Raw genomic sequence first — 17,780 nt, 5'->3', positions numbered from 1 at the left:
GGCACACCGGGGCCTGGGTTAGACTCGAGGCGTTGATCATGTGTGACTTTGTTCATTAGTCATTGTGAGGAGTGAATTTTGTACAAAGAGTGAGGTCTAATGGTACTTGATGAGCAGTGTCTTCAGACTGTCCCAGGCCCACCCATTCTTGGGATTGGTTAATGCCTCACGACAAATGGAGCTGTAGTTTCTAATATACTTTCTCCCATGCAGGCGCTCCTGACCTAGTCTGTGTTATAGGCACCCAAATAAATACAGGGCTGAGTTATAGTCCTGTCTGGGTGTCACTTTCAGGATTCCAGGAGGCCAGAGTCCTCCTCTGTAAAGCTTTTTGTTTCTAAGTTTTGTAATTTAATTTAAATGTGTTTTGAATACCATTGTACATAACTATTTTTGTCAAGAATTTGAAGGTTTTTAATCAGCTACTGAGAATTTTATAGCTCATTTGTTTTATATTCTTAGTCCTAAGAGTGGCCAAAACTTCTTAAAATAGCCACAGAAATAAAATAAGAGGAGAAAAATTGAGACCAAAATAAATAAATAAATAAATAAATAACATGATTTATATTTTAGTAGATTTTTCCAGACCCGGACTGCAGGTCCAGATTTTTTCTTCTCCCAACTCCTTCCCCACGTCCTGTTTGTCCTGCCCTCCTCCAGTCCGTCATCTCCCACTGGGCCACTGATTCGCCTCCTACCCCAGCCTTGTTCTCTAATTCATTCTCCTCACAGCAGTCAACTGGGAGGAAGTATTTGCCACACATTCAAATGAGGGTATTTTTATTTTTGTCTTTTTAGAGCCACATCTAAGGCATATGGAAGTTCCCAGGCTAGGGGTCTAATCAGAGAGGTAGCCGCTGGCCGACGCCACAGCCACAGCAACGTGGGATCTGGGCCATGTCTGCAACCTACACCACAGCTCATGGCAACACTGGATCCTTAACCCACTGAGCAAGACCAGGGATTGAACCCGAGTCCTCATGGATGCTAGTCGGGTTCATGATGGGATCTTCCAAATGAGGGTATTTTTAAATGTAAAGAACTCTTAAAAAAAAAAAACAACGTGAAAATTCCATGTATGCAAATACAACAAGATGGTAGCTCTTATGGCTGGTAAATATAAAAAAATTTTTCTACTTCCCTAGAAGTGAAAGAAACACAGATGCTACTTATGCGTATCAAGTTGTATGAGATTAAAGAAAGGTATGCGGTATTAGCAAGAGTTGAGGGATTAGAAAATCTCTTAAACCTTGCTAGTAGGGGTTTAAAATGGTGTAGCCTTTCTTGAGGGCTGTTTGAGAATGTGTAGCAGGAGGCTTTAATCCAGCAATTCCACTTCTATGCATTTATCTTAAGGCAGTAGTAAGAGGACAGTGTTAAAAACCATGTGTTTATAGAAGGATGTTTGCTGGAACTGTTTATAGTGATGAAAGACAGAAAACGGCCTGACCTAGGGTAAAAGATATAAAATTTGATACATCGAGCAAATGAAACTCTGTGGGGCCATAAAGAACACTAATGTAGAAGGTTTTTAAAATTTACCCTGAGACACTTACACGGTGCATTTAAAATGAAAAAGTTGCAAAGCAGGATGTGTAATTCAACCTCTTTTTGTGAGGAAGAAATGTGTCGATGGGGTATGCACAGCACCGGGAAAAGTCTGGATGACTGTATGACAGAATGTGAATGTGTTTGCTTTTGATGCTAAAGATGAGGGTGGCTTTAATTTTTTTAATCTCTTTTTTGTAGCTTGTTACTACCTATGACAAACAAGTATCATATGATTATATATATATGTATATATTTATATATATACAATTTTTTCCTTTAGAAAAGACATGGTTTCCATCTCCAGAGGTTAAGAACTGGGACTTAATATGTAATGTTTTCTTTTTCTTTGAAAGCTAGTGTACATAACTCTTTGAGGAGCTTGAGGAAAAAAAAAAATTAATTCAGGGTGGTTAGGTACTGTCTGTTACATCATTGTTGTTATTTTCGGTGTTTGAAATGTATTGCAATTTAAAAAGTTTTCACCTTTAAGATTTACAATAAAGCGGGAGAGCTAAACACATGTAAAGATAACTAAATATAAAATATACTGTTCCTTTCTTTAACTGTATATTTTATTTATTTTTATTAAAGTATAGTTGATTTACAATGTTGTGCCAATTTCTGCTGTACAGCAAAGCGACCCAGTTATACATAAATATATCCATAGCCTTTCTGTATATTTTAAAGTGACTTTTTGTATTTTAAGATAATACACGGCCACAGCTTTAGAACTATCGAAAGTATTGAATTCTGATAAAAAAGAAATCAGATCCCCCCCTCCCCCCTGTTCTGTATCCCCAGACCTACTCTCCAAGGGGGGAAACTTCCAGCAAATTATACTAATATTTTCACTGCCATATTTCTAAATATCCTGCTTATAATGCCATTTTAAAATTTTTTATCAATTTTGGACCTTTTTCTGTTGCCTCCTGGTTATGGCCAACAGAATTAGTTCTCCTGCTTTGTTGTCACTGCTTCCCGATGCCGCTAGATTGTAATTTTTGGTTAAATCCGGTGATGTGCCCATTATTGCTATGTACGTGTCGCTCCCCGCTGAGCTCCGTAGTTCTTTATGACTGTTTTCTTTGTTTTGAACCTCTGTTTTGCCCCCCGAGTTAATTACCTTCTTAATGTATTTAGTTTTCTATATATTTGGGAAAAGATAATGCTATTCTCCTCCTCCCCCAATTGTGCCAACCCATTTTTTTTTTTGGCTGTGCCCGTGGCATGTGGAAATTCCAAGGCCAGGGTTCTAACCAGAGCCACAACAGTGACCCAAGCCACTGCAGAGACAATGCCAGATTCTGAACCCGCTGCACCACATGGGAACTCCTGTGCCAAGCAATTTAAATTTTTTCAAAATCTCAACACAGCTGTTAAAAAATGACTTAAGTCTTTTTTTTTTTTTTCTTCCCTGAAGACACTTCTGCCTTCCATCCTGGACTGATTGTTTTCTCGCCCAAAGATAGAATTGTGACCCGAGGCCTTCTCTTCACACTTTTCAGTTGGATCTCTAGTTTTCCTAGATCTCATGTTGTCTCTGTTCCTTTTCCTGGAGCACAACCTATAATAATTTTCTCAGAAAGATTGTGTGGGAGGTAGATTTTTTGTACATTTGTTCTACATTTACCCTTGATTGATAGGTTGAATATTGGAATTTCAGGTTGAAAATCGCTTTTCCTTAGGATCTTGCAGGCAGTTCAGAGTGAGAACACAGAGCTGGCTCTTCCTCGTTGACTGGACAAACAAGCTTCTCTGGCTTTTCCAAAGACACCCATAGACAATGAGACTGATGGGGGGTGAGGGCCCTGTTAGGTCCTTCAAGAAGATTTCCTTGCCTGTCTTATGAAGGCCTATATATTTCTTGATCCTTCCTCATATTCTGGAGACTCTGCCTACGTGCTGTCTTTCCATCAGGCAAAAGTAATTACTCCCAAACCAGGATGTTGAATGCTAGGTGATGCTAGGTACAGCCTCTCAGGTGTACCATCCTGCTTGCAAGCCTAGCCTTTATTTTTTAATTTTTATTTTGTTTTTTGAGGGCTGCACCCAGAGCACATGAAGGCTTCCAGGTCAGGGGTGGAATCGGAGCTGCAGCTGCCGGCATGCACCACAGCCACAGCAATGTAGGATCCGAGCCACGTCTGTCATGAAGAGTTTAGGGGAGCTTGGGCAATATTCTTAACTTCCACAAGCACCTCCTTTTTTCCATCTTTAACTTAAGGGTAACAGTGCCCTCCCCGCTCTTGCTCCATGGGTTGTGAGACTTAAATGTGAGCTGGCATAGGCAAAAAGACCTAGGGTGGTCTGTATATAATCCAGCTAGAAGATGTACTTCAGCAGGAAACTCTTTCTCAATCTAAGATTTTAACTCCTTTTGGAAAATCTTGAGTGCTTTTACTAGTGTTAAATCATGTTAATAAGTTACTGTATAGATATCCTAAATTGTTTTCATCTTTCACTTTTGTAAACAAGTTATGGAATTTGCAGTGACGGATTCTGGTAGTTTCTAGAAATATGTTTGATATTAGCTATCTATATCTAAGCTGTATTCCAAAGCACGATTTTTTTCTGCAGGAAAGTCTCTGTGGTTGTGATCCATTAACAAAGCTCGCTTTATTTATTTATTTGGTTGTACCTGTGGCATATGGAAGTTCTTGGGCTAGGGACTGAATCCAAGCTGCACCAGTGACTGCAGCTGTAGCAATGCTGAATCTTTTAACCCACTGCACTGGGCCAGGGATTGAACCCACACCTCCACAGTGACCTGAGCCACTGAAGTCAAGTTCTTAACCCACTGTGCCACAGTGGGAACTCCCAACAAAAGCTCTTTTCAAATTCTACCGCATCCATACCCATGCTGCTTTGATTTGGAATTTGATCAGTATATTTAACTGATGATTAGTTCAGTGTTTCTTTAGTATATCTGTGGCCAATGCTGAATTCATAGTGCATTAAAGCTAGTTAAGACAAATCTATGTAAAATATATCCCTATATAGAGAGCATCCATAAGCTGTTAAGAAATCTACATAAAGTAGAATTATTCATGATGACCTTTCTGTGGAACATACATTTTTTTTCCAGAATAATTTAGAAGAGGATGAAGATGTGGAAATGAAAAATAATATCACCCAGGGAGACAAACTACGTGCCTTAAAGAGTCAGAGACAGCCACGCTCCTCACCGCCCTGTGCCTTTCGGTAGGTCATTGTAAACTTTCAAATTTACGTGGTACCTCCGTTAATGAATAGAACATTTAGTCCTCTCTTTTGAATATTATTCTACAAGTTCCATGTTTACCTCTGGTTCTTTTGTTTATTACTATTTTGGGTTATTTATTACTTCATTGCTGTTGGGAGGGTAGCTACATCTGAGAGGCTTATTGAAAGGAGCGGCTGCATCTTGATTGTCTGGGCTTCCTCCTGAAACTGCTAAGCAGCTGGTCGTCTCTAGGACTGCTGGAAATCCCATGTGGAATGCCCCTCTTCCCCGAGAGTGGGTTTCCTCTCTGTGGGCAGCCTCGCTGATGTGCCACGGCTTTCGTATTTCGTCTACAGTGTGTTGAAAAACATTGCATGCCAAGCTTTGGTACAGCTTAACTTCTGAGCCTGATTTTCTGTTTTTGAGAATTGAATAAGGAATTCTTCTCTGTGCTTGTGAAGTAAAACTATCTTGATTTGAAGGTCTGAAATTACTCATCGGAATCCATTGATAGGACTTAACTTCTGACCACAACCTTTGAAATTCAGATTAGGTTAAAAAAAAAAAAAAGCCTTCAGAATCAATGCATGTAACCAAAAAACTGTAACTATCAAGATTGTTTATTATAGCGCTTAACTATCAAGATTGTTTATTATAGCGCTAGGGGCAGCAAGTCCATGGATGAATGTAATGGGAAATGGTTACTTTCCTTTGACCTTTAAGTGAGAGAAGTGCATAGCAAGAGGGAGGTTTTGCTAGGAGGGTAAATCTCCAAACAGACTACTCACCGGGAATTCAGCTTTCACATATTACCTTGAGGAATTGCAACGCTCAAGTCAGATTGGATAGGGTCCCACTATTACCTATGCTTTGAGTACTGGTTTCCTGAAAAATAAAAAATTCCTATAGCTCAAAATCGAGGTCATTGTTTTCTGTAGTAAGATGGGGAGACGGGATAGCAAACTTGGTACTTGGTAATAATCACCAGCTACCACTAGGAGGTTGAGGAAATGTACCGTTTACTGAGCAGCTGCTATGGGCCAGGAGCCTTGTGGGTGCCTAGTTGCGACATGAGGATTAACTGAATTAACACAAACGGTATGCCCCGTTACCCAAGTTTATATTGGTTACTTGAGATTTGAGGGGTTAAATCCCTCCCCAGCTGGTAGTCAAACCCAGTACTGTTCAAAGTCCATGCCCTTTTCACTGCATATATTGTCTTAAGTCAGTGGAAGTTTCTTCAAGATCAATTTATATCACCGATCTTTTTTATTCACCATTTTTTCCCTTGAAACTCTGAAAACTTGCTTTATATTGATTAAAATTAATTTCAAACAGCTTTATATTTGTCTTTTAAGAAATCGTAAGTGGGAGGAAGGGATTAGTTGGAGTAGAACTTGGCAAATAAAAAGGCAGAAGTGTGAGAATGTCCACTACACAAACTTTAGAAGGCTTGTTCCAATCTAGTGTTTTTCTCTTCTTTTTCTCCTCAGAAACTTTCTCATTTTTTGAAATTTAGTTCTTCTTTTTCTTTTTGTCTTTTTAGGGCTGCCTCTGCAGGCTTTGGAGTTTCCCAGGCTAGGGGTCAAGTTGGAGCTGCAAAATCCAAGCCACGTCTGCGACCTACACCACAGCTCATGGCAATGCCGGATCCTTAACCCACTGAGCGAGGCCGGGGATTGAACCTGTGTCCTCATGGATCCTAGTCAAATTCGTTTTCGCTGAGCCATGACAGAACTCCTGAAATTTAGTTTTTCTTAACAGCCTCACGGCACCATCGTCAGACATTTTTTACCTTGAGTACATGCAAGCCCACCTTCTGATTAAAAAGCATTTTGCTGTAAATAAAATTCCAGATGAAACAAAATGACTAAATAAAATAGATTTCCTGCTAGTTCTAGGATTTATTTTATAAAGTCAATAAATGCTAACACCCATCTGCAGGGCTTATCCCTCTTGTCCATTTAATAGTTTTGCTGGGCTGACCCCAGGTGATGTGGACTTTGGTCTTGGCTTGCACGTGTAACCCTGGTGATGTGTGACCATTTGTCTTTGATTTCTGTAGGTTGGACGACATGAAAGGGCATCCAAGAGCAGTGTCCCAGCCTTCCAGGTACTGTCAACGAGGGTGAATTTCCAGTAGTTTCTAAACAGACGCTACCTTTTAGGTACATTCCCCAGCCCTTAAGCCCGTGGACATAAATGGCACACAGCTTTTCACTTTGAAAATTCTTTGCTTTCTGTTCCAGATTGTTACAATCTGATTCCTATTTAATGCTCACCATGAAAAAGAGTTTTGTTTTCCTGAGGTGCCCTCAGGGCCGTGCAGCTGTGGGAGCAATGCCAGCGTGCTCTGTGTGCCCGGCATGTTGTGGGGTCTCTAATAAACTGTAGTGGCTCTGCAACATGCCTCTAAGCCAGTGATGGATTTTGCCTTGAATTTTGAGCATTTCTGCTATGACTTCTTTTCTGCTGCTTTTTGCATGTGTTTGTTCCTGTCCTTGATTTTCTAGTTTTATTTCCTTTCCTATTCTCCATTGGTGGAAACATTGGTGTTTTTTTTTCTCTGGAAAAACATGTCCCCTGAATGCTGCCTGGTGGTCTCAGGGAACCAGTGGTACCAGGGTCCAGTGTAGCGCTTGCTGAGGGCAGTGGGCAGTGGAAACGTTTGACCCCAACTGTTATCCACAGAGGGGAGAACAAAGCTGATTCCCTCTTCGGCTCTGTTCTGAATCAGCTCTTGGCTTTCAGCTTACTTAGTGAGAGCATCTCTGAAACGACCCAGACTTCCCCAGAAGCTCGAGCTGCTTCCTTGTGCAGCTTCTCCCGTTCTTATTTTGGAGGTGGACCATGTTGTCAGCTGCTCTTTAGAGGGAAGGTGATGGAGGAAAGAGTCCTCAAGAAAATAAGTGGACAGCAGATAGGAAAACAGAGTCCAGCTACATTAAATGGTTTGTCCCGGACAAGACAGATTTGGCACCAAAACCATGACGGGGCCCCGGCTGTCCAGACTTGAGTCCGTTTTCCCTTTTTGTTTGCTCAGCAAACATTTCTTGAACACCTGCTCTGGGTCAGGCACTGTGCTAGTCCCTGGGAATTGAAATGAGGGGACACTTCTTTCCTCCTCATGGAGCTTATTACCTCAAAGGAAGGAGACAAGTATCAGGCAGTGAAACGTGCTGCAAGAGCTGTGATTTACCGTGAGAATATATGATGAAACTGAATGCTTACTCCAAATGGGAGTTCAGTGGAGCCTCCACCATAAGCGGTGACAGCAGACTGGACCATTAAAGGATAAGCAATAGGAGTGAGACAGATGGAGGTGCAAGAGGACAGTGGAGAGGGAGGTGAGGCCAGGAGAAGAGGCCTCGGCAGGAAACAGTGTATGCGGACTGGACCAAGGTGTGGATGCCGCCCATCCAGGGAGCTCAGGGCATTTTGTGTAGGTGGGGTAGAGGTGTACAGAGGGAAAGTGTGGAGAACTGGCAAATGCCAGGTTTTGGCAGGTTTTATAAGCCAAACCAAGAAGTTTAGGCTTTCTGGGCACTGAAGAAAGATGAAATGATTTAAACAGGGAAGCGACAAGATTTTGGATTTTGCTGGAGGCTATTCAGAATGTGAGTTTTAAGGAATAAGATTAAAAGGTGCTACTAGGGTAAGAAATAATGATGGCTTCCCCTAGGGCAGTTGCAGAGTGGAAAGGAGAATTAAAATTCGAAGAAGTAGATTCTAAGGACTTGGGAGGAATGAATGCCGGTGGCAAGGAGGGGACGTGACCGAGGGGGGCAGGATCGTGGGGCCCCGCAGGACTTTGCACCTGGCTTTGAATCCCAGCCCTGCCTCTCGCTCACCGGGTGACCTCGGACAAGGAGCTTTTCCTTCGTGCCTCTGTTTCCTCACTTGCAAAGCGGGGTCTTGTACTGCAGTCTCTGCTGCCTGGTGGGGTTGTTGTGAGGATGGGTCGAGGTAAGGCCTGAAAGGCTCTTAGATGGGCATCCTGCATGGGGCGAGGGCTGCGTGAGTACTGGCTGTGGCTGTGGTCACCGTTAGTAGCACCTGCGTGATCTCCTCAACGTCTATGAGTTTATGTCGTAGTCAGTTGCTGAATGCTAAGATAACACAGCTTTTGTGTGACACTTTGCCCGTTTTTCTCCACAAAGGTTGAGTTCCTCCCCACAAGGATCTGCATCTACTTTGAAGACCTCAAAAGTGGCTCTGTCCCCTTCAGTGACAGCCAAAAGGATAAACAGAGCATCTCTGTCCTCAGGCGCCACTGTAAGAAGGTAAATTTTCTCTCCTTCTCCTGAGGCACTGGCAGGGGGGAAATGAGTCTGGCTCAGAGGAGGGAAGAGGGGCGGGGATCGGGGAGGAAGAAACCAGAAGGGCTCTGTGACACTCCAGGCTTCTGATCCTGTCTTGGATTGTGGGGGACAAGGCTGTGGAGGGAGTGCTGGACGACACCCCTTTCCATAGTTTGCCTAACGTGATCCAGAAGAGGGCGTTCAAGGGCACATTCTAATAACACATGATATTGTCATTTCTCGGCTGGTGTGTGTGTGGGCAGAACTAAAACGGGGAGCGACGTTGGATGTAGTCACATGACTGAGTATAGAGACCTTCAATCCTGGACCCAGGTCCCCTTCCTGCTCGCCCTTTACACTGTCTGTCTCATTTACTGCGCAGATAGAACCCCATGTAGTCTGTCTCCGGAGCTCTGGTCAAAGTGTTTTCGCCAGCTTCTCAGGGTCCTAACTAACTACTTTTGACAGTGGAAGTTACCATGTGTCACTAAAGGCCACATAGTACACTCTCACCAAGAGCGACAGACGAGCCATTCTGTCACCGTGTGCATTGAGCAGCAGTGCCTTCATCACATCCCCCAGTGTCGTGATGGTGTGTGTTAGAAACGTGACCTGTGCGTGAGTACACACGGTTGTCTGTGTCTCCCCCCCCCACCTGTGTTTTTCATTCAGCTTTTCCATAAACTCCCGGCTAGCCAGTTCTCTAGGGAACTTGAACGCCACCGCCGCAGAGGATGCAGACAACAAAAAGCCCGCCTCAGCCTCGAAGGTGGGTTTCGTCGCCAGCCCGTTCAGCAACCTCTTGAATGGCAGCTCCCAGCCGCCCGGCAGAAATTACCCTGAGCTCAACAACAACCAGTACAGCAGAAGCGGCGGCAGCAGTGGGAGCCCCCTGGGCGGTCCGCCGAGCCCCCCGGGCGCCAAGGCCGATGCGCACAGCCCCGCCCTGCGGTCCGCCTACACCGGCCTCTCCTCGTCCTCCGCGAGATTCCTGAGCCGATCGATCCCCGTAAGTTCGCAGACACCACCTCTTGGCCCTCAGAACCCTGAGCGCAACTTTTGTGCCTTGCCTTCCCAGCCCAGGCTGCCCCCCAAGAAAGTGAATAGCGCCAAGGACGCCTTCTGATCGCGGCCCTCCCTCTGTGCCTGAAACTGTCTCTGCACGTCCATTCTGCCGGCTCCTCTTCAAGTAAATGCCGAGTTTCAACGCGATGTGCTTTCTTCCTTCTTTTTCTTCTCTCTCCATTCCTTTTAAAGTGATTTCTCTAGGAAGGGAAGCGGCTTCGGTTACTTTCCAGTTAAGGGTTCGAATCACCCTGCACTTGGGGTGCAAAGTCAGGGGCGGAGTCACAGGACAGACAGCATCGGCTCTGGCTGTAGTGGTACCCTGGCTTTTTCTCATCACACATCAGTGTGGATGAATCTGGAGTATTTAAACGCGGCAGGTGCCGAATGAACAGTGTCTTCTCAGAACTAACCATTAAGCCCTTGACTGTGTCGCCTCCTGCGGGGAACTGACCCAGAACTAATTAAATGGCACATGAAGAGTACTTAGCAAGGCTGGGTACGCGCCTGGGGTGTAGGGAGGGGAAGACAGGTAACAGGAAGATGTTGAAGCTCAGCTCTCACTCTTCTAGAAATAAGATGGAAGACCTCCAAACACAGTTTACCCATGAGCTCTTCCTGGGGGTTCCCAAGCCCTGTTTTTAACTGGTTGGCCCTGTTAGGGTAAAGTCTCCTTGGGTCACCCCCTGCCACGAATCACTTTAATTACCTATTTTGTTTGCCTCAAAGGGAATTGAGGTCTGTGGGAATCTGAGTTTTGATCTGAAAGAACAAGGACAAAATTGGAAGGAGAACTAGATCCCACAGATCAGGGCGATGTCGGTGGGTGTTGCAGTGGGACGTTGCTCCACTCAGGCACCGGCAAGCCCTGTGCTCCGGGGAGGCTGCGGTCTGGCACCTCTTCATGCCCACTGTTCTTCACACCCTTTCTCAGCCTTCGTCCTGGGAGAGGGGGGTCTCTGCAGGGCGGGGAGAGGAGAAGTGCGGCAGCTCTGTGCCTCTCAGCAAACCCATACCCCGTGGGCAGTAGCCAGTGGGATGCACCTTCCTTAGATGGCAGTTTAGACACCACCACTTTCTTTTTTTTGCTTTTTGCTTTTTAGGGCTGCACCTGTGGCATATGGAAATCCCCAGGCTCGGGGTCCAATTGGAGCTACAACTGCAGGCCTACGCCACAGCCACAGTGATATCAGATCTGAGCCGATCCTGCAACCTACACCACAGCTCATGGCAATGCCAGACTCTTAATCCACTGAGTGGGGCCAGGGATCGAACCCATGTCCTCATGGACACTAGCCGGGTTTGTTATTGCTGAGCTACAATGGGCACTCCTAGAAACCACTTTTTAGTGAGGAGGCAACATGTATACATGCATGTGTGGGCGTGCATGTGCATGTGCATGTGTGTGTGTTGGTTGGACTTATTACCACTTCCATCCCTACCTCACACCTCTTTTGAAGTTTTTTTCCCCCCTCTATCCACACACAGCCCTTTCTGGCACATACGAATTTATCCCCAGGGATGTTTTTCAATGTTTTTTTAGATTCTTATATAGATTATAGCCTCAGCCCACCCTAGCCCTTAACTTGACTCTAATCCCATTCTGTTTTGGGTACACGCGTATCAGTAAGTCTTAAATCCTAGTAACTGGGATTAGACAGAAGATGAAGTGTATTTACATTTTCATAACTAGGTTGATAAGTCTTTTACTTCACAGCAGGAATTGAGTTCAGTCAATATTTTCATATACTGATTGTGAGTCAGCCTCTTTTTAAGACCAGAGTACAGATCTTTCCATTTGCAGAAACAGAGATAGAGATAATTGTATGACTATCTTGAAGATTTCACCGTGAAAGATTTTGTATAATCCACATTTATAGCCGAATACCAGAAGCCCTGGTAGCCTGACACAAGTGACCTTGTGCTTGTTTGGGTCTTAGTTTTCCTCTTTGCTTGGGGCGGCTGGGACTTTCTTTCGATGACTGCTGACCCCCTAGCCCACCATGTTTATGTAGCTTGCTTTTGGTTTCATTCCATGTTTTTGTTATTTTTCTTCCCTTCTCCTCCTCCTTTTCATCCCTCTCTTGGCCTGAATAGTGATTTTTCCCATAATTAAATTTAAAGTAATACTCTGTGTGGGTGGTGGCTGCTCTTCCCCCTTCTCCTTCTTAAGTTTGTCGTCGTATTATAAAGAAAAGCCTTTATAAATAGAACTGCCAGCAGGGCAACATTTTCCTCCCTCTCACTGTCCCAGGAAGGATGACTAGCAGGTGTCTTATAGCCCATTTTTCCTCCATCTTTGCCTGGAGAACCTCTGTGAGAGGTAGGGCTCCAAGCCCTACCCCTGCTGGCTCTCTAGCAGAAAGTCTAAATTAAGGTGAAAATTCCCATTTTATGGGGAATAAAGTAGGAGGTTGAGAGTTTTTTCCTTTATCAGTTCAATGCAGCTTTTCTCAATGTTATGGGTTTCTTGTCTAAATAAGTTGGCCCTTCTTTCCAGTGCTTCTGAAAATGTGAGGCATGGTGACTTTTGAGGAACTAGGGATAAATCGCTCAACAAAAATATTTTTAAGTCCTTAGGTAGGATGCAAAGCCTGGATGGCAGTGTCTTCCCAGCACCTTTAAGAAAGACCCAGAAACTCCTAGGGGACGGGGGTGCTGGGTGTTTAGAGGGAGTCTAATTATTTAAAAGCTGCAATTAGCATCTCCCTTGAAAGCTGCAATTGCTTCTCACTTTGTGCAGCAGTTCAGCCCCCAGAAAAATGTGAAAATGATTTCCTTGTTCTGTCATTAAATGCTTTGGCACAGAAAACAAGAACAAATGTTAAGGAATCCTTATGGTTGTGACAGAATTCTGAGAAGCAGGTTTTATCTTTATTTATTTGGCCTGTTATGTTAGTCTTGAGGTTTCTGCTGACCAGTGCAATGTACCAGGTTTCATTTTGGTCTACCCACTTACTGTAAAAAAAAATCAGTTTTCCCTCCCTGATATTCAGAGGAGTTTTCAAATGCTTAAGAGATGAGGGACATGTGATTATGGCGTGGGATGGGGTGGAAGTATTTTATTAAATTGAAATGACTTGAGATATCTGTCTTGAATATTTGCTCTGTGTTCTTTTTAAGAGTCTTACTGAGTTGCTGCTTATCTACCTTGTCCTTACCTGACCTCATAAGTCTGGGTTAGGTCACAGTGCTTCCCCCCAGAAACATTTCTACACCCTGCCTTGGTCTTAATTGCCATACTCAAGAGTCTCACTCTGCATTTTAATCATCTGTTTGCTTGTCTGTATCCTCTGATAGACTGTAAGCCCTGTGAGGGCAGGGCGATGTCTCTTGTTTTTCATAGCTGAGTGCTCTGTGCCCAGCAGGTAGTAGGCACTCATTAAGTACTTCTAGAAGGGCTGTATTATGGATGGTTGGATGTTTCAGTGAATGAATGTAGTAAGAATTACTGCTTCCATTTAAAGATAAGTAACTTGAGGGTTTGAAAGTTTAAATATTCTACTCTAGATTGTACCACAAATACATAGCAGAGCCATAATTTGCACCTGGGTCAGTTTGACTCCAAAAAAAAGCATATTCTTTTGATTATATTATATTGTATTATACGCACACACATCATATGCATACTGTGATAGGTGTTTAAAATAGAGGGTTATATATAGGTTATCTTATTTTCTTTTTCTGAGAAAGCTTAGGCAAAGCTGTGAAGAAGAGGCAGCATTTTAGCTGGGCTTTGGAGGATGAATAGGAGCCTTCTAGGAATCTAGTGATGAAGGTAGAAAGAGAAGAAATGGTTATTTCAGGCAATGGGAGCTACAAGAACAGAGGTATAGCCTCAGTACTGAAATCAAGTTGTTTGATTCTAAAAACGAGTATTCCTAGGTTCAAATGCTATCTCTACCACTTCCTTGTAGTGAGTACTTTGGCAAGTTCATTAACCTTTCTGAGACTCAGAAAATGAGAATAATAATCATCAGGAGCAGATCTGGATTTTGTGTACCCTGAAACTTACACAATTTGGTGAGACCCATTTAAGATAAATAGTACAAGCTATTTTTGTAAAATTTATACAAACATATGGTGTGTAATTGGAAAGGAGTTCGTGTGACTGAGTCCTTGAAGCTCACGTGGTCAGGATAATAGTATCTTTGTTATGGGGTGGCTGTGATGATTAATTGAGATAAATCATATGAAGTAGTTTACAGTGTATAGATAATACTCAATAATTTTAGCTATTATTGTGTTAAGATTAAAGAGTATTCCAGTGTAACTAAAGCCAGGGGTGGTTACCTAAAGATAAGACTGGACAATTAAGCTGAAGCCAAACTGGGAGGTGCACTGTGAGCTGGAATCTTGTCAACAGGAAGGACTTGATCGGATCTGGTCTGATGAAGATAATCCTGGCAGTCATGGGGATGGGAGCTCTTGGCAGAATCCCCAAAGGCAGGTGACCAGTTTGAGCCCTATCTGCTGTCCCCAGTCCCTACCTCTGCAGGAGTCCTTGGGTGAATTCTTTGCTTTTCAACAATTATTCTGTGATTCAATGCGCTTAATGGTATCGATACTATTAAATAATCATATATGGCCAATAGTTCTAATATATTTTATTATGAATTTTTAAATGATATTTTTATAAATCAGAACTACCCAAAGAAAAAGTATAGTCCTTAGCAAATATCTTTTTTACAACACTTGAGCATGAGGAGCTGTAAAATAATGTGCTTTGTTGTCAAAAAATTTTTATATAGTCAGGTTGGTTACAAAGAATTTTTTGTCACTTCTGTGTCAGGGTTACATTAATTTTTGCTTTATGGGAACTGTTATGACCTGTTGGGTATATAAACATGAATGAGATAAGCAGTCCTATAATAAGTTCTGAAAGCTGCTTTGGGCATTACCTATTAATTTTTTTTTTCACTTTTAAAATCATTATTAAGTAGTAGCGTATGTTCCTCTTTGCTATTCACTTTTATATATTGATCTGCAAATATTTTCAAGAAGATTCTCCTGGTGGTGTTGCATGTTTTGTCGGGGATGCTATTTATGTCCCTTAGACTTCTCCCATTTTCCTCTATTTTGCTGCTTCCTCATCTTCTTTGTTGTGTTAGCCTCACTGATGTTCTTTGTAACTCAGTCTCAATTCCTATTTTAAAGTAGGCTCACAACCTCTTTTTGAAAAGAAACAGTAAATCTTGGCTCCGTGGCCCCACTATTCTATCTATGTGTTTATCTATGAATGGTGCTGCTGTGTTCCAGTGAACTTTATTTACAAAAACAGGTGGTGGGTTGGACTGGCTCCGTGGGCTGTAGTTTGCTGACCCTGCTTGAGAGCATTTGCCGGGCCATAGACACTGATCTCATCATCTTGCTCCCCTGTTCAGAAGTGACCAGTGACCCCCTAAGGCTAGAACATTGATTCCGGATTCCTTTGCTGAGCTTTCAGACCCTCTGTACTCTGTTTCCTTATCATATCTTGTACCGTCTCTCCCATCTTGCACCTGAGGGTGTTCCCTCCCCTGCATCCCGGCCTTTGGAGAGCCCCTTCTTGGAGGTCCCTGCCTCCTTCCCCAATTTCTCTTAGAAAGAAATCGACATACTATCTTCCATATGCTGTCTGAAACTTTCAAGAAATTGAAATTCATCCAATGTTTAACTTTTTAACTTCTGTTCCTATTCAGGATGACTATTTATTTAGTACATTATTTTATTGATGTGGAGTGTTGCTTTACATACACAAGCATCTATATTTGTTTCCATATTGTCCATATATGCAAGACTTTACACATGCAACTTTACATATGCGAGTCTCCAAATTTTGCATTTTCTTTGTGCAGACATTTTGTAAAATTCTTTCCTATTTTACGGTTTCTAATGCAGTTCTAGGAGTTCCCTGGTGGCTTGGTGGGTTTAGGAGCTGGTGTCACTGAAGTGGCACACTTTCAATCCCTGGCCTGGGGAACTTCCATGTGCCGTGGGCGTGGCCAAAAAATATTTTTAAAGTTTCTCTAATGCAGTTCTAGACGTAAAAAGGAATTAAGAATACTCCTTTGGTTTAAAGTTGAAAGGGAGATTCAAATGAAGTCTTGTGTGCTGCTTTGCTTTAATGTTCTCCTTATGCCACAGTTGAAACTGGCTTAACTACAGTTCCCTGTCACAGTGGTCATGCCCAATTCCCAGGCTGGAGGTTGAATCAGAGCTGCTACAGCTGCTGGCCTACACCACAGCCACAGCAGAGCAGGATCCAAGCCAAGTCTGTGAGCTATACCACAGCTCACAGCAACACCAGAGCCTTAACCCACTGAGAGAGGCTGGGGATCGAACCTGTGTCCTCAACTCACTGTGTTCTTAACTCACTGTGCCACGTTGGGAACTCCATCCTAACCATTTTCATACTCAGCTGTTTCGTCTGCTCTTTGGTTGTGAAGACTGTGGACAAGTTTTCCATCTCAGATTTTTACCAGTGTTGGAACAACCTTAGTAGCTTATGAAAAGGTTAAGTTCTGTGTTCTAGCACACACGCACATATACACACACACATACACATATATACACACATATAGATATTTATAACATATATATTATATGTTATGTATATTTAAGTATTATTTGTTCTTAAAGTAGGACTTGGAATAATAAGATCAAATTATTAGATCCAGCTTTGTAAAATAAACTACCCTTAGCTCTGAGTGATTGGCATGTGCATTAAAGTGTGCTGCATTCTTACTCTGGAGTAATGTTAGCATGACAGTGATGAGCTAGTTAGTGATTGTTTGAACATCCATTTCCAATAAAATCCTCCTCCTTTCCAATGGTATGTAACACCTTTTCCTGATTTAACTTGATGTCCTTTCCCTCATTTTCAAAACTATTATCTGTCCTGATTAAAGATTAAATATTGTATTTTATATATGGTTAGTGCTAGCTTTTTAACCTTGTTGTATGTTCAGATTGCTGTGGTTTTTCCCTTCTCTCCTCTTTGCCGTGGCATTGCCTTAGGTTTAATGCAATTTTTCAGCTAAGGGATGCCAATAATATCAAGAACTTGACCTCAGATTCAATACTGAACCACATCTTTGGCATTCATTCAGCATTGCTATTCTTCTGTTCCCTTCCCAGGGGGCGGGGGGATGTTAACTGACAAAGCATCAAATTGTTCCAAGGTCAGCCTGGTTCAGATGGTGTCTTTAAATTTCCACATAAGCTATTTAGGCACACACAGTGTTTGCAGCTAGAGCTAAGTATAGTTTAAGTTTCCAGTGTGTTAAATAGTGGTTTATATTAATTTGCTATGTAAAGCCTGACAGCTGGTTTTTTTTGTTGTTGTTGTTTTTTGTTTTTGTCTTTTTTTGTCTTTTCTGGGGCCACACTGGAGGCATATGGAGGTTCCCAGGCTAGGGGTCTAATCGGAGCTGTAGCCGCCAGCCTACGCCAGAGCCACAGCAATGTGGGATCCGAGCCACATCTGCGACTACACCACAGCTCAGGGCAAGCTGGATCTTTAACCCACAGAGCAAAGCCAGGGATCAAACCCACAACCTCATGGTTCCAAGTCAGAGTCATTAACCACTGAGCCATGACGGGAACTCCTGACAGCTGGTTTTGACTCTGTTTGAAAGGACTTTTTCAAACACAGAACTTGCTTCAATCTCAAATATATA

General features: G+C 42.9%; 1 protein-coding gene across 16 annotated transcripts in view; it reads left to right on the top strand.

Moving 5' to 3' along the window:
- The window catches only part of CDC14A (cell division cycle 14A), a 169,172-nt gene that overhangs the window by 138,714 nt on the left and 12,678 nt on the right, over window positions 1–17,780 (top strand). For 11 of the 16 annotated variants that reach the window (XM_047785178.1, XM_047785179.1, XM_047785186.1 and 8 more), the window contains 4 exons: window positions 4,637–4,752; window positions 6,819–6,866; window positions 8,914–9,036; window positions 9,727–10,243. In XM_047785178.1, the coding sequence (XP_047641134.1) occupies window positions 4,637–4,752; window positions 6,819–6,866; window positions 8,914–9,036; window positions 9,727–10,180 (741 nt within the window). In that variant the 3' untranslated portion in view covers window positions 10,181–10,243. Of the gene's footprint in view, window positions 1–4,636; window positions 4,753–6,818; window positions 6,867–8,913; window positions 9,037–9,436; window positions 10,257–17,780 lie in introns of those variants that run through there. The other 5 variants (XM_047785182.1, XM_047785187.1, XM_047785185.1 and 2 more) reach the window with 4 other exon arrangements.

Source organism: Phacochoerus africanus, chromosome 6, assembly GCF_016906955.1.
Source record: "Phacochoerus africanus isolate WHEZ1 chromosome 6, ROS_Pafr_v1, whole genome shotgun sequence".
Classification (NCBI taxonomy): domain Eukaryota; kingdom Metazoa; phylum Chordata; class Mammalia; order Artiodactyla; family Suidae; genus Phacochoerus; species Phacochoerus africanus.
Note: the sequence above shows the minus strand (reverse complement) of the source record. Positions and strands in the feature narration are given on the sequence as shown.